Below are 22,536 nucleotides of genomic sequence, written 5' to 3'. Positions count from 1 at the left end.
AAACATCCTTAATCCACACTTACTATCAAATAGTCTATCTGCTTGATGGATCGATCCGACCGCATATGAACTCCAATAAACAGGCATTCGGCGGCGCGGCTTTTTACATCAAAGGCCGACAGGCTATGTCATTTGGGGAGCACCGTTTAATGATCCCCCTATATTTAAAAAAATCCTAAACATGGTTGGACCTGTCGAACAGGTTGAGCACTTTTATGTTGATCAAAGAGGCTGCACAGTTTGACCAGCGGGAAGCGGCCGCACATCAAGCCGCCAGACAGGGTTGCTATAACTCGCAATGTATAACAATTATCAGACCGACCCTTGCAGCCTCAAAACACTACCAGCCCACCGGGAAACGTCCCGACTCTCCCGATGGCCACTCCGCCACTGAAAGTATTTGTAAAATGAAAAAATGCAACTCCATACTGTCCAAGTGCCGAAACTAACTGTTTCATAACAGTCTGTAAATAGTAAAATGAAGCACTGCAACAAACTAAAACAAGCAAAATTCATCGTCCAATCTTGCTCTGGACTGTTGGTCTTGGTCAGTAACCCCTTTACACAAATCTAGGTGTCATGGTAAACCTTTCGCCAACAGTTTACATAACAACTACACCTCGCCACAGCAACCTGCACATCAAGTTGTGCATGCGGTTGTGAAGAGAATAAAATGTTTAGACACTGACAGCAAAAGAAAAACAACCCAGAATAACCCTGCATTTTACATGATAAAGGTGTTTTTTCTCTAAAGTTCTCTAGAGGTCAGAAGTCAAGTGCTAAAAAAACATTCGGACACAAATTAACGTAATTTACAAACAACAACAACCCACCAGAAGATGTAAAACTCCATTTAGACATGTGAACTGTGAATACAAACACTGACTGAACAGGTAAAGAAATCACCCAAAATAAAATGTTAATAATAGAGATGCACCGATGTATCGGTCAATAATCGGTAACGGTCGATAAAAGTATTTTTTCGCACTATCGACTGATAGTATATATCCTGAAAATAACAGAAAAATGCTATTAATTTGAGCTCTGTGTATAAAAAAGGTAAAAAAGAAACATCACTAGTTTAATGTTCACTATTAATGGTCATTTTATCAGTCCCTTCAGTTTTCGCGATTACACGATCGGGAACACAGCGCAAAATCAACAATATTAGGAATGTTAACAATTAATCGATCTTCGATTAATTGTTGATACGAATTTAATCGATACAACTTAACGATTGTTGAATAAGCAAGATCATGCATGTGTGTGCGGCACCTGCGCAAAACACATACAGCCGGAGAAAAAAATTAAGCTAGTATAATGCATAATTTTCATCTCACATAATGCTAAAAAAAGGGTGAAGCAATGTCATAATGCATTATAATTTACTGTTTTGTAGTCCTTATATTAAGTTGTTGGGAACTGGGGACACAAAAAAAGGCATCTGTCCACTGTCCATCTCATTTCAGCGTTAGCAAACATGTGCACATGCCCCCTGTCGGTACGTGGGGACTGAACTTGAAAAGCTCCACTATATTTTATCCTGTATGTCATGCGCAAAATAAAACACTGTATATACTGTTTGACTGAATTATATGTTAAATTGCATCAATAAAATATGTGTAATACCATTCTGTTTGTCCAGCTCCTCGCGTCGCTCACGGGCAAGTTTCTGTCTTTCTTCATTTTTCACCATCAGAGGCTCTGTACACATACACAAAACATGAGCTTTCACAGTATACCTTAAATAGCTTTGAGTGGTTATTGTGTGCGTCTGACCTGGTCTGGTAGCAGTGTTTATCTCTGTAGGACTGCGAACGGTGTAGGTGTTCTGTCCCGAGGCGGATGACTCGGGTCGACTCCATGATGACTTGTCATCTGCTCTGAGGTGGTAGTCAGAGCCTGAATCAAAGAAAAAGAGAAGACAGAGAAAAACAGGATTATTATAACAATGTAGCTTCACAAAAAACTATAGTAATATATAGTAATATTTATAATAGTAATAGCTACTGTACTTAAGATCCTTGGATTGTTTTTTCTGCTGCAGATTTGCATTGCAGTTTAAATGTAGGGATTGCTTATAGAAAGCACTGTAATTTATTATTAAGTAGGTCTGAAACAAAAGCTCAAGTCATTCTATAATGGTAAGTAAGTTGAATGCACCAAGATTTTAACATTTAATTTTACTGCCATTTGTACAGAGTGGTGCTTTTCTACTTGAAGATAACTTAAATGAGGTTCTGTGATCTTTCCCCTCATACACATGGACACATTTTTTTAAACTGACTGACAATAATTTTTGACCTGCCTGAAATTACCACGTACGGTAAACAATTCAAAAACAGATGCTGAATAGGCTTAAGAATTCTTAAGTAAACGAATAAAAGATGTCAGCTGACGAGAGTATTGTGCAAACAGAAAATGTGTTTGCAGTGTTACTCTGATCAGACTATGACACAAAACTGCGTATGAACATGAGGCTCATAAACAAACCATCAACCTGTGATCAGTCATGGATACAGAATCAATCAATGACACATATCAGTAAACTGGCTAAATTATGCTATTGATTCTTGCTTGTAAACCAACCAGCATCCTGCTCTGTGAATCATCACCACACACACGATCAATAACACAGTATCAGTTTAAAAACTCAATAATTGCAGGGTGATGAGTAAGCTGTCTTTAAAATAATATACCAAATAATACTACTGCAGATGAGTTACAATCTAAGGGGCCAATCACACAGAACGCATTTACGGCAGTGGCAGGCCCCTTTTTTAAAATGGTTTTGCACCGAACCCTAATTTGTGTTTTTTCCATTGTCCAATGGATTGAGGAGAGAGGGTCTTTCATTGTGGTGTGTCAGAAGTTTACTGTATAGTTGCTTTGAACAACCGAAGACTGCATGTATGCTAACATTAAAAAGAGAAAGTAGAGGGTTTTCATGTGATAAAAGAAAAATAACACTCAATCAATGCATATTTATAACTAGCTCATCAGCCAACTCTTCACCTACGCCATACAATCAGGACTGGTGGAATTTATTTCCACTACTATTAAGTAAATCAACTGCTGTGTTTAATTATGGCTCCACAAACACTTTAAAGATCACTACCCATAATTCTGCTGTAAGGGAGGAGGGAAATAAACATGCTATGGGCAGATGGTCCGTCTAGACATAAAAGGAAAAGATAAAAATGTAAAAACATGTAAATGTAAAAATAATCCCAGCAAAGACCAATTTAATGTCCCAAAGACCATTTTAGCAAAAGTCACCCATGACTAAGGTCAGAAACAAAATATATACATAATATATTTCTCCAAATTACACTAAATTGTCTTGTGTTTTTGAACAAGCCATTGTGGCAAAGATTGCAATATCTTCCATCTGTCTGTCCAATTTCTTGTGCTTTTATAATGAAAATGGAACTGAAACAGCCATTACTTGCTCTAAATTCCCACTAACATTTCCAGGATAATGTTGCTCTAAATACTGTATGTCCCATGAACAAACTCTGTCTGACCTATTTGAACAGATGCCAAAGACTCGTGATATCACCTTTCTGAGAACAAACAATGGGCAACGTCTACAGAGAGCAATTTATGAAATGATTACTTGATTTGATAAGGATGAGGGTCTTTTATGTTTCAGATTTCATTCAATTCTGCAGTTTCTACAAGGCCAACAGAGAACAGACACACACAGAGGCAAGGCAAGGCAAGGCAAAGTTTATTTGTATAGCACATTTCATACACAAAGGTCATTCAAAGTGCTTTACATAGAAATGAGAAAACAAAAATCAAAGATACATGAATTTGAAATATCAATTAAAAGAAAATAAATGTGATTTTAATAAAAACTGTTTAAATGTGTGAAAAGAATAAAACAGGAATAAAAGTATAAAACAGTTAAAAATAAGAATAAAAACAAGAGAAATAGAAAATAATTAAAATAGTGCATATATAATATAGTGCAATCAGTTCGGACGCAGCATAGTGCTCATTCAGTAAATGCATAGCTAAACAGATGTGTTTTGAGTCTGGATTTGAATGTGGCTACTGTTGGAGCACATCTGATCTCTTCTGGAAGCTGGTTCCAGCTGCGACTGGCATAATAGCTAAAAGCTGACTCTCCTTGCTTTGAGTGAACCCTTGGTATTTCTAGCTGATGTGATCCTAATGATCTGAGTGATCTGATAGGTTTGTATTCAATGAGCATATCAGCAATGTATTGAGGTCCTAGTCCAATGAGTGATTTATATACCATTAATAATACTTTAAAATCAATCCTAAATGTAACTGGTAGCCAGTGTAGAGACCTGAGGACTGGTGTGATATGTTCATATTTTCTGGTTCTGCTCAGAATCCTGGCAGCAGCGTTCTGAATGAGCTGGAGCTGTCTAATGGTCTTTTTGGGAAGGCCAGTGAGGAGGCCATTACAATAATCCACCCTGCTGGTGATGGTGATGGAGAGAAAGCTTTTCACTACAGTAATGCAATCTAACCTAGATGTATTAGTCCTCTGCTGAGACTTATTAAACCAACATACACATTTATGAATCCCTGAGAGAATGTAAAGCCTGAAATGTGTCTACATGTGTGCATTTCACAGCTTATTTGATGGTAAGGAAGACCCAGAAATATACATGACCGCAAATTAGAAAGCACAAGTAATAACATCCTAGAGATGAGTATAATCACATATTTCACTTTGAATTACAATTCCTACATGGCAAATTAATGAATCTTTGCCACCCTTAAACTTGTAAAACCTGTTAAAACTTGAAAGCCACATTTGTTTCATCTAAAGCCATTTGATGTGTGTACCATCTAAACAAACCTCCAGCGATTGTGACTGTGCCTTCAACTTGACACCCGTAGGGTGTGTTTGTGTGAATACCTGATTTTTCTTTATTGTATTTTGTTACTGAAGCCGCATTTGGCGTGTCGCATTTATCCAAAAGCTCAAGGGTACAAATACTCAAAACTCAAAAATGTACTTCCTGCCGAGGTAACAAATGCCAGATCTAACCAAAGTGTGAAATTAATACCCGCTACCAGATAAATGCAGGTACTTTTGCACAGGGATGGGTAATTTTGTCTTATTGTTATAGGAGACCAATAAAAATTCACATGCTGACATAGTTACGATAATCTTAAATCTCAAATATGGTGTAATTTTAGAAAACATTGTTAATGTAAACATTCAGTCTAACATAAATTTTATGTTTAAAAGGAAAAAGAAAATCATACAAGATGTCTTTATTTTCTTTCTGAATGAACTATTCTTTAAAGCTTATTGTTAATTGCACAAGAAAGCAGCAAAAAACAGTGATTGCTTTAAATTAAATGATTTGCCACACACATATTCAACCAAGCGCCGCGGAAAACATTCAGGTTTCTATTTAAGCACATCACATACAGTAATACAAGCTCCCACACCGACCATGAACCTTTGGTCTGAACTCTCAGCATGATTAGCTTACTAATCTTCCTTCATTGTGAATGTTGGACTGTGTCAGTATTTAGTGACATAACAACCACATTAAAGGGACCAGTATGTATACTGTACCAAAACCAAATGCAACATAAACAAGTCTTATCAATTCATCTGTTAGAGCAGCTACACAACATTTACACAGCGAGTGGCAGTGAACATCTGAGGCTTTATTTCTCCTATGTAGGTTAAAGAGGAATTAGGAAACCACCCTTCATACTGGCACTATAATACTGTATTTGCCACATACTGTATGCTCACATACCTTCAAATTTATACTCTGTCACATCGTCCTACACAGTAGAGCTGAAGATCTTTGCCCGAACCGGATGGGACCCGTCGGGACCCGACGGGCTCGGGCGGGTTCGGGCTTCATTTCTAACATTTTACACGAGCTCGGGGCGGGCTCGGGCTTCCGCTCCGGCTTTGTGAGGTAAATGAGCGGTCAAGTTCAAATCAGTAGCGCAGGATCGCGCTGAATTCATTTACAGTGGATTTAATGATTTTCCTCATCAAAAACATGTAGCCTAATCTTGGTGAGTAGGTTTTTCAATGTATAACTAAATATGAATCGAGTCTTACATAATTTAGACAGAGGATATAGACTAATGTTGGCAGTAATGGAGAGAAGTGCCGACGCAAATCCCGCGGAGCCTGCCTCTTAATTTCGTTATTGCCAAATACCCATCTTAATTCAGAATGTATTATCTTAATTTAATTCGTTAAGAAATAATAATTTTATTGGCATATTTATAGTGTATTGCATAAGCCTATTTAGAATGAGATGTTACAATGTTACAGACTACTTATTTCTTTGTTTCAACTTCCAAGTGGTGTGTAGATTATTAGTCATGAATAAATAATGTTAAAACCTGTGTAAATTTCTCATTCTTGACAAAAGCTGTGTGTGTGCGCACATTTAAATAATGTCGGGCTGTAAACGGGTTCGGGCTTTTAAAAAGCTGTCAATCTAAATGTACGTTCGGGTTCGGGCTGCATTCTGTCGGGCTCCGGACATTTCGGGCCTAACTTTTAAGGCCCGATTACAGCTCTACTACACAGGCCAGGTTCTTCAACATCTCTCAAACCCATATTCAAATAAGAACACAGATACATATGCAAACTAAAACATGAACACAATGACACATTCAGTGACACTTTTATGTCCACATCTCCTTTAATCCTGTTTATGTCCGTTGTCCATTTTGGTTCTGTTGTGAATGGTTTCCATGTCACTGTGTGTAGCAGAGCAGAACCGCTACAGTCATATCAAGGCTGAGATCCAACGACAAAGCACTGGATAAATAGGTATGTAAATCAGGAGTCATGCTTTTGTTATACAAGATAAAATACACGAGAGAGAGAGAGAGAGAGAGAGCAAGAAAGAGAGAGCAAGAGGTCAAAACTGAACGCTCATTAGTATCCACCTGTTTCTTGGCGTAAATGTGGGCGCCGCCATCTTTAAACTTTTCTGTTTATGACTTCCGGTGAGCCACTAAAGCTAATGGTAGTCTATTGCGAAGGACACAAGTGTGCCATTTTGACTGGCTGTTTAATGTTTTTAATGTTTATTATGAAATCCAGGAACACCGACATAATGTGTGCAGTTAGGGGTTGCCATAATAGCTAAAACAAACGCAGTAAATCTCTACAAAACATTTGTTTTAACCATAATCCATGCACAAGAACTGAATGTGTATGTGGCGCACATGCACTCATGATCTGTATTTACAAATCCGTCCAGTAAAACCTTTCATAGAAACTGACAGTAAACAATAAATACAATAATTGTTTAACTCTTCAACCACCATTGACGAGATAATTCGTCAATTAAGAGAAAACACTTCCCTGTCAATGACGCGAATTTCCGGCTTTTCGCAATACCGCTATTATCCACCAGGTCCGCAACTTATACAACCTGTAAGTAACCCCTCACATGAAAGAGAAAAAGATCGCTCTGCATCTGACTTCTATCAAAAGTCCTTCACAAAAATAAAATTATCTCAGCTTTTCGCTCAAAATTGGGTGTTTTGAAAAAACCTACCCATATTTGAGAGGTGATAAAAAGAGAACTAATGAAGGTAGGATGAAACGGGTTTTTTTAAGCAGAGGGTCTGTTCTTTCATTTAAGATATTATTTGTTTATATATTTATAGAAGAACATTTTCTGGAAGGCATTAAACTTTTGTGAAAATCATGAAAAATGCTGGCGCTGACAACTTTTTTAAAAAACGCTGGCGGGGAAAGAGTTAAAAACTACTAATATTATGCTGATAAAAATATGCTGATTTATTTATTCTGCTACAATATTATTACAAAAATGTGATTACAGTACAGAATATATACGACATACATAATCTGCTTAGTTAATGTTTATAATAGTTCATAATGTGTTTGCGCGTACTTTTGTTACTTATGTTTTAAATGAAAAAGCAAATACTTTAAAAGTAAGCACATGTCTCCACATAGTGCGTAAGCATCGATGTAATAATATTTTCATAAAACGAAAACAATACTCAATACATGGAGTAGTTAAATGTGTTTATTATGGTTTGTTCAAATAACTTACAATGTGCTGAATGAGAAAGATACTGCTAACTGTGTCGGACCGCGTGAAGCTCGACGTGTCGCCATAAACAAGTCCATTAAAAATTGCCATTTAAAAAACCTCACACCAGAGGGACAGTTGTGACATTTTAAACCAGCCCCTGAAAAGTTACAAACACAAAGTCTTGGTAAATTCCATGTACAAACACTCGACTGACTTTCCCTTTGTAAAGATACTGGTATGTCTCTTAGCTTTTATATTTGCGCATTAAAGACCCGTCACCTCCAATCAACAACACAAAATGATTGAATATATCTTCATATATGAAGCCACTTCTTAATTTCATCCTCACACCGGTTCATACATGACAGGTGGAAGTAAATATGAACTGTTTAAATCATGTTTTATGCGTGCACCCACTACAATGTTTTCTACCGGCTGGCTATTGAACCATAAGTGTCGCACCAGAAAGGAAATACGTCACATCACTTACTTCCGCGGTCGAGAAAAATGTGGATAATAAAGAATTATACACTCTGCAACTACCTATTCTGATAAGGAGCCAAATTACAATTAGAATTAGTACATTACAGTATTTTAAAATCATATGCAAAAGGTGTTTGAATGGTAATACAGGCTGGTGGCAGTTCATCAGTATTCTTCAGCACGCTTCATGTCAACCTCCAACCTCAAAGGCAAAGGTTGAAGTTGAGCCTCATGCCTGTCATTGACCTCAAGCGTCCTTGTTTGCATCCAGACAGCCAATAACACCACATATCATTAATCTACCAAAGCATAAACCACTTCATGCACCACAAACATCTATAATGCTATAAACAGACTCAAAGGCAACAGTTTCCTATCCAAGTATTTGGACGACTGGTAGCATACACACTATTGTATTTTGTTACCAATTCATTTTTTTAAGATCTCAAACAAATCTTACAGATTTCGCTCACAACTCTTACCTTGATTTTCACTCATAGTTTTGGAGAATCCTGGGGTGAACCCCTCTTGCCTACATTGCCAAGAAAACAATCCTTCCCCAATGCATCAGCCACAAACTTGCACAAATAAAACATCCAAAGAAGGTAGCATCCATTACGGGATAAGTATAATGTTTGTGCTCATTCATTGACAAAGGAACCTACAATAGATAGAGATGCAAATCTTTGTCTGCTCGTTCCCAACAGAAGAGACTCATCAATGACGAAAAGGATACAGTAGATCCCACACAGTGTGTGTGTGTGTGTTTATACATGAGATTATAAATCCCTATCGTGTGATTGTGGTGCATGTAGTACAGTAGAAATACTCAAGAGGAGTCTCTGAGAGACAGACAGATTAGTGAGTAGTGTACAATTCATGGCATCAGGATATGTGTGTGTTAGGGTCTATTGGGGCGGAGAGTCTCCGAAATCTGAGCAGCTTAACCGCGACTAATGCTAAGCTTACGAAGAGAGAGAGATCAGAGAGAGGTTTACCCTCAACATCTAGTGCAATGCAAATAAGAAAGGACACAATTTAACCTTATATGTTTATGCAGGTTGCGTATGACATCATTAGGCGTTTAAAAGTACCCAAACAAAACAGTGACTCATGAAAACAATGTGAAATGGCAGAAAGCAGTTCAGTTTCTCTCTTAGCATCACAACAGAAATGTGAAGAAAATTAAAAAAACTGAATCTTATCTGCTTACAAAAAAATTACATTGTACTGGGCTATTTTTTGACAGCTAAGCATCTTATTGCCATATGCGCATCTCATTTATGGCTGTATTTGTATGTTTGATATAATTTGGTGCCTTTATTTAACTAAATACATTCAGCTATATAAAATTGTTAAATAAAACTTTTTATTAGTATTAATTATATACTCAACGGGATCAATAAAGCAGATCTATCCGAACGATCTATAACATTTCTTTAACTTCAAGAACTGTTTCTTGGCCGTAGTCTTTCTCTCAGTAAGCGATTCAAAGAGTAGCATTTAAACACATTTATTACTCTGTGTGGATTTACTGCCCTGTCTCTCCTGCTAACCAACAGGGTGCTACTTAATCCAATGAGTAGCTTGTACACGAACAAAACTATGCTGCTACCAAATACAAAATCAAGAGATCAGAATAAAGGTTAAACAAACTGGATATGTTTAATCTTCATGGTAACAACTTTGATTCATATACCATGTGAATTTAAATAAATTCAATGTACGATAAGCAGTCAATTTTAAAACAACGAAAGAATCAAATACATCTGGGGGGGAGAAAGCATGTTTACAAATAAACAAGCCAAATGACTGTTCGTGTTGGCAAGAAGCATCTATAAATATGCCATCTGTTCAAATTTGTCAAACAGCAGCCAGCAGTTTTTAAAGCGAGTTCACAATCATGTTTAAACTAGGGCTGTCAATAGATTAAAATATTTAATCGCGATTAATCGCATGATTTCATGAGTTAACTCGCGATTAATCACAAATTAATCGCACATTTTTATCTGTTCTAAATTTACCTAAATGTAACACTTTTCAAGTTTTTAATGCTGTAATCAGCATGGATTTGGATAATATATATGCTATATGCAAATGTATGTCTACAACAGACTGTTTACATTTTCAACAGAACCATCAGCCATAGTTTTATAAATGTTTTTGCCTTTAGAAGACTTTGTTCTTTCTCCGTTTCTGTTTGCTGTTGCATCATTTGTGACCTGTGCTGGCAAATTGATTTGGGATGAGCAAATTTTAAAAAATGTGTCATTTATATTTTAACATTCTCTATTAAAAAACTTCAAAACAATTGGAACAATTGTTGGAATCTGACAAAGCATGACAGAACTATACCTGTTAACGCAGAGCAAAAACAATATCAAATGTTATGTTTTACTTTTATTGTTTAATTTTGACATTGAGACAGACCACTTTAAGATACTGTAGGTCGGATAATGCAAGGGTTTAATATAATGACACAACAGATACTTTTCCTTAACAGTTAACCAAACATTCACTTCAGATATAACAGATTATAGGTCATACCTGCGTGAATTCTTGTCAAAACAGATATGTTTAAACCTGTAATTTTGTGTTAGATGTCTATATATATGGGTCACGCACTCGCGCGTTTGTGTGCATGCGCTTCATCAGACGTCTGCGTCAGACATCGCTTTTGAGCCTTGTCACTCTTAATAACTCTTTTAACATCAATCAGATCCCGAACTTTATCTCTCTTAATAATTATTTTAACATCAAGAAAGTCCTGCAGTCTATTTTCTATAATTTCTGAATGCTTTAAAAACGAAACTAAAAAGTGAAGGAAGACGCATCTTTGCTTTATATGGATTTGGGACGGTACACCTCACAGAAAACATGCAGATAAAGAAAACTGCACGTGCAGAAAACGTGGATTTTAGATGTTTAATGACAATTTAGAGCATTGGATTCGCTAGACGAGAGCTTAATGTTCTTATTTTTATGAAAAGCACTCATCTAGACAGCGCCAGTCACTTGCTGCGTTTCAATTCATCCAGATGTGGGTCAAACAGAAATTGCGTGTTGCGTTAATCGCGCGTTAATAAAATTAATGCCGTTAAAATGAATTTGCGTTAACGCGTTATTAACGAGTTTATTTTGACAGCCCTAGTTTAAACACAACCATAGTGTGTGTATTATTCGACTATAGACTAGAATTGTGCCGATAGATGTCTATCGACGATAGTCAGATATATGGCCGGTAGCGGGCCTTAATGATGATAGTTGGCATGTTTGCCTAGCCTGGGTTTCCCCATGCTGCCTTGCGCGCAAATTTTTTCACGTTGCAAGTCTAGCATGGAAACTATGGACCAATTTTACCCCTGAAATAGAATGGGGAAGAGGCAGAAAGACAATGTCGACGTCTATGCGACACACCGAAGCAGTTTTGTTTATGCAACACGGCAGCAGACGTGAAGTTACTTTGCAATGCTGTCTTCTAAGTAGTTTTAAACGAAAGTTTATTTTAAAAAAGAGCAACTTTTGGCGTTACACAATTTCATATCCAAGAAGGATGTTTGGATGTGGCAAGACATGATAGCCACCAAATTTATAGGACCTGCTAGGCATTGTCGTCGCAAATTACAATGAACAAATAGTAAGTATTTATTAATATCATATTGTCATTATGCCTGTACTGTGGTTGTCACAGTGCCACAAAATTGTGTTGCTTTTCAATATCAATATACAGCTACCAGTTTAGTTGCATAGCTTTCAGCTGTGTGCACACGTACCTATAAAAGCTGTTTACGTTTGAATTTATGTCGCTCCACATACGTCATTTGGTATATTTGAAACGATTGCTATGAGCTACATATAGATGCATTTGATAGACATTCGTAGCGCTCAATAAACGGCACTGGGCATTCGTGAGCCACGTCTCAAATACGAGAAAATGAGCATGTGGTTCCCAGACCACGTCTCATTCTCTATGAGACTGGTCTGGTGTTAGCCAGGCTAATGTAGTTTTAAATTATTATTATGCTATTATTATTAGCATCATAGTTTCACATTAACATGCACATTGTGTGCTCTTCCTCGCACAAGAGAGCTTGTAGGATTCTCCTTGCGCGAGAGAGCTTGTAATGGGCACGGCACAAACAACTTCTCGCACCTGAACTTGCAATACGCGCAGCTCTGACATTTCCTTGCACTAGAGAGGTTGTTATGCCGCAGGGGTTTAAAATCAGTGTATAAGTTGTTCCCGCTTCCTGGCACGCAAGAAACTGCACAGAAAATATATATTTTTCTTAAAATTACAAATGTATGTGTCTGTATTTATATATACATCATTATTATACACAGTACAGACACATATATTATGTAAACAAAAACTTTTATTCTGCAAACAGGCAGCACTAGCATCAATGATGCTCTCTGATTAATGACATCATGTTTGAGAAAGTTGACAGCCCTTCAAAGAAAATCAGCTTCTATTTTGTCCACCAATTCGGTAGCTTGTCATAAATGAGAAAAACATGAACAAATAAATAAATTAGCTGTAATAAACTATTTCCCCGCCCCTCAATACGATCATGTATGTGCGATCTTACAGGCTGACGATAGGACGATCTCACTAAGGGGCATATTGTGCCACACCACTACAGACACATATCTTTCCTGCAATACTAGCATTTACTTCTATTTCACCTATTCTTTCCTTTCCTACTTTTTACATATACATATATATACACATAGACATATATATACACATAGACATAGACATATATATACACATAGACATAGACATAGACATAGACATAGACATACACATACACATAGACATAGACATAGACATACACATAGACATACACATAGACATACACATAGACATACACATAGACATACACATAGACATACACCTACACCTACACCTACACCTACACATAGACATACACATAGACATACACATAGACATACACATAGACATACACCTACACCTACACCTACACATAGACATACACCTACACATAGACATAGACATACACCTACACATAGACATAGACATAGACATACACCTACACATAGACATAGACATACACCTACACATAGACATAGACATACACCTACACATAGACATAGACATACACCTACACATAGACATAGACATACACCTACACATAGACATAGACATAGACATAGACATAGACATACACATAGACATACACATAGACATACACATAGACATACACATAGACATACACATAGACATACACATAGACATACACATAGACATACACATAGACATACACATAGACATACACATAGACATAGACATACACCTACACCTACACCTACACCTACACATAGACATACACATAGACATACACATAGACATACACATAGACATACACCTACACCTACACCTACACCTACACATAGACATACACCTACACATAGACATAGACATACACCTACACATAGACATAGACATACACCTACACATAGACATAGACATACACCTACACATAGACATAGACATACACATAGACATAGACATACACCTACACATAGACATAGACATACACCTACACATAGACATAGACATACACCTACACCTACACCTACACCTACACCTACACCTACACATAGACATACACATAGACATACACATACACATAGACATACACATAGACATACACCTACACCTACACCTACACATAGACATAGACATACACCTACACATAGACATACACCTACACATAGACATAGACATACACCTACACATAGACATAGACATACACCTACACATAGACATAGACATACACCTACACATAGACATAGACATACACCTACACATACACATAGACATACACCTACACATACACATAGACATACACATAGACATACACCTACACCTACACCTACACCTACACATAGACATAGACATAGACATAGACATAGACATAGACATAGACATACACATAGACATACACATAGACATACACATAGACATACACATAGACATACACATAGACATACACATAGACATACACATAGACATACACATAGACATACACATAGACATACACATATATATATGAATATATATATGAAGAGTTTTGTTGCAAAACGAGATAACCACCATTTTTGAACATAATTGTTCAGAAATCTCGTTTTTTGGTTGTGCATTCCAATTAATTTCAATGCAACTGCAGTTGGTTTGTTTTGATTTAAACCTTCATAACTTAAAAAATACAGCTAAGTAGCACCATAAAACAAAATAATAACATGATAACATAATAATAAACATGTTTTGACAAAAATGTAAAAAAATGGATTTATCTTGTTTTGCAACGAAACTCTTCATATATATATGACAATAGCTTTCGGATTACTTATGCACTGCTGCTTTTTGTTGATTTGACTTAAAAGCATCTGCTAAATGACTATATGTAATTTAATTGTATTAATATGCATTTAGGAGCACAGGCTTTATGTGGAATTAGTTCCAGTGTTTTAAGGGATTTTTGACCTCGCTTAGCCACCCTGTACAGTCTTGTGACCCGACTTTATGCTAGTATTAAACATGCACTTTGCTTGACATTACCACAATTATGTTGGGTAGTTCAGGCCCTTTTAGATACCCAACATATAACTATGCACAATTATTATTTAACCTAGGAACTGGAAATACCAAACACTAGCATTATCTTAAAATGCATACATACACACATGCTTTTCCATTCATATCCACCTTTGTATGGATCCACCCAGTGAACTAACAGAACTCCATTACTGTTTACTTTCCATTTGCCATTGGTCATGTGACCCACCCACAGCCCTGGCCATCCTGTCCAACTTGTCAGTCATCTGTCTTTACTGTAGAAACGATGGGTGGGGTAAAATGGCCACACCCAGCAACAAAAGAAAGCAAAAAGCATTTCCTGTTTAAGCACATTAGAGCTGACACACCAGTAACTCCATTGAAACACACTTAAAACAGATTAGCAATTTAATATTTAAGGTATGAAACGCAATAATGAGTGACAAAGCTTGCTTTTGGGGCATAATGGGTGTGTATGAACGTGCCTATAGTGTCCCAAAACACTTTCTAGCTGGCTGCTAAGGACACTTCTATATATGAAGGTGATAGGCCATTGAGGACTCTAATATTAGGGTCACACGATCCTCAAAAACATATAGTTACTAAATCAAGGTTCTAAAATAGGTTGTCCTTAATTCTCACTAACAGATTCCAGATTTGGGTTGCACAATCAATTTTGATGTTGAAATGCACATGCAAAAAAGCAAAAATTTGTATTTTATGTGTTACTGGACACAATTTATTTTTTATCCTTTAAACAGTTTCGTTTAAACAGTCCTGTGCAATTTAAAAGTACAAATATTCCATACAATCTCTAATATATGAGGTCATAAGAAAATGCCATTATAATTATAAGTAAATAATTAAATAAATGTAGCTTAAAATAGGTTTAAACAAAGTAGGCCACATCAAATCACAGTACTGCCACTTCTATAATATAACACTATATTACTACACATCACTAACACTGACAATGGCATGCTTTAATACTCGAAACCAGCTTGGACCGCAAGACAAAACTTCAACAACAAAGATATCCAATCATTCAAACACATCCTAACACGGCAAGTATTAGGTTATAAAACCCCAGAGAGCTATACTTCAAATCTTTCTCTGACCTCCCGCGTACCTCCGCCTCTCCTCCTTCTCTTGTGGCACCGTTGTCCCTCCTCTTCCTCCGTGATGGTGGAGAGGGATGGGATAGCCGACCTGCTGGCCCCCCTCCTCATCCTGAGGGGGGCCGGCATGCTCCCCTCTCCTCTTTTAGCACCCTGTGTTGCTAACTGCTAGCACCCTGCTCATCTCTGGATAGAGGACAGATGAGACAGCACCCAACAGGACCGGGGCGAGACAGACTGAGCTAGCAGACAGCAGATTAGAAAGCAAAGAGATTTTAAGTTGAAAGCTTAGGCGTGCAGAGATGAGCCAAAACTGTTTCCAGTCCAGCCAGGCTTTAGTGAAGCTCCAGTAATCCACAGAAACAAACAGTGCATTTCCTCCTTAAGCCTGAGAGAGACTGCTGCTCCAGTTGCTGATGCTGTCACTGTATCTCTTAAGGTCTGCCCTACTCTTCCTCTCCCTCTCTCTCTCTCTCTCTCATACACACTCAGAGCATACAGGCCTCATATCATCCCACATCAGAGGGAACCAAAACAAAAACTGATAAATGCACACACCCCGAGCATAGGGAGTCAATGAAACAGTCTCTCTACCACACACACACACACCTGCACACACAGTATGTCTTTCCTACTGAAATATTCAGTAAGAAACAGCAAGATGAGCCAGCAGATAAATGGACAGGGCAATACATTGGTCAGAGGAATGTGACCCGTGAGAGGAGAGAGAGAAAAAGAGAGAGAGAGAGAGAGAGAGAGACTGAAAGAATATTGTCCCACCTTTAGTATAAAATGCTGTGCTAATGCAACTTTCCCAGCAAAGCCATTTTTGTTGTGTAAATAAACCTATGCTTTCAAGCGTAAAACACAAATTGACTGTAACGTAACAAATATTTTCTATTACTAAAAACATTCCATACACACACACACACACACACACACACACACACACGCATTGCTGAAGATTTAACAATACTTTTTTCATATATAAGTCCAGGGCAGATGCATTACACCCACTATTGTCAGTATAAGAGTTAATATCCGAGCTTGCTTATAGTACGGCTGCATGATATATTGAAAAATTATTGCAAGATTGTGACAACAGTATATATGCAATATCCATATTGCAGAGCGTTGCGATAACTTATATTTATTTTACGTGTCTATTATTTGTGTGTTGTAGGGCTGCATAATGATTAATCACGATTAATCGTTTTGTTTGCAGAATCAAAGGTTTTGTGTACTGTGCATATATATAGTATTTATGTACAAATGTATATACACATATAAACATTTCTTAAATATATACATGCAAGCATGCATGCGTGCATGTGTGTGTGTGTGTGTGTGTGTGTGTGTGTGTGTGTGTGTGTGTGTGTGTGTGTGTTTATACATAATTAATATAAACAGTACACAAACATATATAATGTAAACAACAACTTTTATTCTGCAAACGATTAATCGCGATTAATCGTTATGCAGCCCTAGTGTGTTGCATGCTTAGATTGTCCAGATTAGACCAATCAGAAGGGGCCTACTAAATACCCACCAAGTAGGTCTTATACTGTTATACTATTGGCTTTGCGGGCGCAAAGGTGAACCTATAGCGGCTCAAAGCAGTGAGTGGAAAATAAATACGGCAGGAGTAGAGACGAACGAGGAAAACGACAGTGTCGAACTTGTGACTTATTTTTATAGCCGAGCACATTTAGTTATATTAAATAATATCCTGGCTCTTCCATTAGCTTTGTAATGACATTGAATAGTGGCACAAAGCCCATCCATAGTAGATAAAAATATATCTTTTGAAGTGAAACAATATATTTGTGAAAAAAAAACAATTCATATTTTGAGCATATTTAGGATATAATTAGGGATGCATAATGATTAATCGCGATTAATCTATAGCAGAATAAAAGTTTTTGTTTACATTTATGTGTGCAAACTAAGAAATGTTTACATGGTTATACATTTGTATAATTATGTATAATTTATATTATGTAAGTCCAAGGAGGCATCCATATCATTCCGCCGTATTGATAAACTATAATAGCAGAGAGGGACAAAAAGCACTAGCATACAACGCGTTTCCACAACGCGTTTTCATTCAGAACACGTGAACCAGCTGCAACGGACAAGGAGATCAGTGATTACATAACGGCTACCGTAGTTTCAAATTGCATTTGGAAAGGCGAGGCGCTAGAGAGCACTGTTCGTTTGAATGCAAAATACAATTTCACCACTAGATGGGGGTAAATCCTACTTATTGCCCCTTTAAAAAAAAATCTTAAAATTATACATGCATGTGTGCATATTTATATATACATAATTATTATACACAGTTTACACACATATATGATGTAAACAAAAACATTTATTCGGCTACATTAATCGCGATTAATCGTTATGCATCCCTAGTTCCATCCATTGCGTTTAAATGTAAACAGATCTAAACCATTGGTTCTCACTTTTCTCAAGGCTGTGTGTTTCATCATGACACACATAAACTGCTAGTGACGAGACTCGTGAGAACCTGTGATCGGCTTGCGTACCGACGTGGAGCTGGCATGCTGTCTTATACAGACACACAATGCTGATATGCAGTAAAGAATTACAGTAATCTGATTCCCGCCTTACAAACACAAACATACAGTAATGCACAGTCGACTAAAACCACTTATAAACAACAAGAGATTGCATTAACTGCAAATCCTTTCCTGACTGCAATCCACTATACAAATATAAACACAATCTACATTTATACACAAAATTATTCCCACATATCTCATACATGCTGTCTTCATGTGCATAAAATGTCTTTTGTAATGACACAATCTTGGCTGTTTTCATTTGCCAATGCTTAAAGAGTTATTTAAAAATGAGTACATCAGCAATCTGAACAGCTTCTTTTGACTATACTGTCATATTCTGAGGATCACTGCCCTTAATTGTATGTATGTTTATATGAGCAACTAGAAATCTAAGTTATTGATAATATTTTGAAAGTATAGATCTAAGGCACCACAATATTTTTTCCCTACTATGGTCAATGGTGCCCCAGAATTGCTTGGTTAAAAACATTTTTCAAAATATCTTTCTGTTAACAAGGACAAAGAAATGTATGCAAATATATAACAACTTTCAGTAATTGACAGAACTTTTGGATGAACTATCACTTTCATATTCACGGGGACCTCCTATTGCAGTTCCTTATAGTGCGCTATAAAAACATAAGAAAGAACAGAACAGGTTCTTATCACAACTCTTGATATAAAGGTTATTTGAGAAACCAAAAATCCTTAATCTTTAAGAATGTTAGTGCAAACATGCACCTTGCTGTAGTCTGTTTTTCACACACATTTCTCATTTTATAAAAGCAAAAGGACTGGAAACTGATCTTTGCCCCTGCAGCCCAGAGAATATCAGTAACCTTACACTTTAACCAGCTAGAGCAATACTGTTGTTTGACTCTTTCTCTTGTGTCAGAAATAAAAAAAAATCCCCATACAAACTTATTTTACCCCAACTTACCACTTAAGTTACAACTATATATCTCATGCACTTGAAACAACACAAGGCGGCACAAAGTTGTTAATTATAGTTACAGAGAAACATCACAAAAATACAACACATTTTAGTCTTCTTTATATCACAGTCTATCATATATTATCAGTCCTTTAAGTTAAATTAAAACTAATGCTAAATTCCTTGATGCTAATTTAAAACTAGTCTAAACTATAAATTGTTTACGTGTTTATAAACACGTTTCACTTCACTAAACGCAATCATAAAATGACTTGACAGAGATTTTAGTCACTATGATAAATACAAAGGACGTGTAAGTGGATAATAAGATGATGACGTGTAAGGGTTAACTGGGACAGTCAATACGTTTCAGTAACCAAATGACAGTGATTCACAAACCTGCATATATTTATCTAACAAACAAACACCTTACGGTAGAATAAATACACCTGACCCGATTCTGGTTTTACAAGACTTTGTTTATATGCCTAATACACATAATGCAACCCGAAACCAATATAAACGATTAAACAAGTCATATCAAATACGCTCGAGCATAGCGCGGGCACGCGCACGTAACAGGTGTCTGAGGTAAAACTGCATTTTAACCTAATTTAAAAACATCAAAGAGATTCGGTGTCGTATAAACACCACACTAATAGGTTTGTCACGTCTAAAACTGGATATAAAACCAGTTGGCAGTGCTTTGGTTGAGCGTTAAGGCTGATTTATTGATTTAATCCCTTCCCTCAGACCGGCTCGCGCTGCTTTTGGCGTTTTAAATTCTGTGACAACTTCAACGGTTCGCTTTATCTAGTAATGCAGAATTTTCTAGATGTCTTTAAAAAGCATACTGGTGATTTACATAAACTTTACGTAATATAAACAAACTCTCACCTTGGCTGTAACTCAGACAGGCGTCGCTTTCATCCCGCTCCGCCATTTCACCGACGTCACATGAGAGGATTAGTGGGAGCGCGCGTGGTAGAAAAGCGGCGGGCACGCGCCTCTAGCGGACAGGTGCAAAATAACAGACAGACCGTCCTGTCAGAGATTAGACAGATAGATCATGGTTAAAGGGATAGTTCACCCAAAAATGAAAATTCTGTCATCATTTATACTCACTCTCATGTTGTTATAAACCAGTATAAATTTCGTTGTTCTAATAAACACAAAGGAAGATATTTTGAGAAAATGTTTGTAGCCAAACCCTTCGTGGACCCCATTCACTTCTAAGAATACTATGGAAGTAAAACTAAATAGGGTCCACAAACAGTTTAGCTACAAACATTTCTCAAAATATCTTTATACATAAAGATTTATACAGGGTTGTAACAACATGAGAGTGAGTAAATGGTGACAGAATTTATATTTTGGGTGAAATATGCCTTTAAAGATAAAATCATGTTAGCCTATATCAGTAATTGGCTCTTTGTATTCAGGTTGAAAATATATTAAACATCATATAACCTTATTAAGCACTGATTACAAAATAATGTATTCCTGCAGTTTTTGTGTGAAAGCTGTCTCGTCTGTATTTGACCTATCGTATATTTTTCTTCGTATAGTACTATAAAATACCCAGAAGATGGCGCCAATTTACAAAACACTTCAAAATGTTAAACCATGCAATGAGTATAGAGGCCATTGGCTATACTTGTGATGGCCAAATAATTGAAAATGTCAACAGGGTTCTGTAAGGGTAACGTGTAGGGGTAGAGTTGGGGAAAGAAAAAGACAACTGTCTATAACTATAATATCTAGTCTATAATATATGTCTATAACTAACCATTAAATAGACAATCAGATTGTTTAGTCCTCATGTTGCTAAACCTATGAATTGTGTACTAATTGTATTTAGATAAGACAAATCGTTCTCAACAAAACAAATCATTTTTATGAAAGGAAAAACATTTAGAGACACTTGGTCTCAGCACACCAGACATATTTTAATCATGTATTGCCATTAAAGCTGTCAAAACAAATACTGAATGCCTAACATGTCTATGTGGCGGTTTCCCGGACAAAATATCTTGTTTTGGATTAGACTAGACTAAAAGAAATTCATAAGAGCTGTCCAAACTGAGGATGAGTAAATTAACTTTTCATTTTAAAGTGACATATCTTTAAAATACATCAGTGCCCTTTGTTTTGCTTCAAAATGCACAGAAGTAAATCATTTAACAAAGACATGTTTGTTAAAACTAGTTATATTTCATAATTACCACTAAGGCCTATTTAAATCCTGGTATTAGGCTAATCTCTGTCCGGGAAACCACCCCTATAGGTTCATAGATAGGCAGATGGATGGGCTGACCTGTCATGAAAGAAAAACAAACATGTTTGTGTCTGGTCAGTCAGTTGTTATTTTTGGAAATCTTAATCCTTAAGCAGAAGATTGTAAACACATCCGTGTCCCTTACACACATACACCAATGAAAAAAAAATCATCATAAAAGGTTTCTAAAAATGATTTTGTTCAGCTTCAGAAAAACGGAACAATACACCACGTGTTTGGTCGTTTAAACATTAAATGTTCTGACTGAAATATCCCTGGATAACCTGTCTGCTTTAATCCACACACACTCATCCATCATCCTGGCTGCTCACGTACATCCCACATGGAAATTAAGAAGTATTAAGAAGTAGATAAATGAGCACATGATGAACTAAACCTCTCTCTCATTCTCTTTCTAGAACAGCGCTGGTGTTTTGGGATTAGGCCATCTCATTAGAGAGAGTTTCATTATCTTACATAAGCCCTGAACATGTT

General features: G+C 36.7%; 1 protein-coding gene across 10 annotated transcripts in view; it reads right to left on the bottom strand.

The window, feature by feature from the left end:
• Positions 1–20,806, bottom strand: part of map7b (microtubule-associated protein 7b) — a 44,419-nt gene extending 23,613 nt beyond the window's left edge. For 2 of the 10 annotated variants that reach the window (XM_055188276.2, XM_055188282.2), the window contains exons 1-3: positions 16,250–16,641; positions 1,780–1,902; positions 1,630–1,704 (exon numbers count right to left, since the gene is read on the bottom strand). In XM_055188276.2, the coding sequence (XP_055044251.2) occupies positions 1,630–1,704; positions 1,780–1,902; positions 16,250–16,367 (316 nt within the window). In that variant the 5' untranslated portion in view covers positions 16,368–16,641. Of the gene's footprint in view, positions 1–1,629; positions 1,705–1,779; positions 1,903–9,016; positions 9,149–16,249; positions 16,642–20,660 lie in introns of those variants that run through there. The other 8 variants (XM_055188278.2, XM_055188284.2, XM_055188283.2 and 5 more) reach the window with 6 other exon arrangements.
• Positions 20,807–22,536: the final 1,730 nt, after the last annotated feature.

This window comes from Misgurnus anguillicaudatus, chromosome 13 (genome assembly GCF_027580225.2).
Source record: "Misgurnus anguillicaudatus chromosome 13, ASM2758022v2, whole genome shotgun sequence".
NCBI classification, from domain to species: domain Eukaryota; kingdom Metazoa; phylum Chordata; class Actinopteri; order Cypriniformes; family Cobitidae; genus Misgurnus; species Misgurnus anguillicaudatus.
The sequence above is the reverse complement of the archived record's forward strand: the minus strand, read 5'-3'. Positions and strand labels throughout refer to the sequence as shown.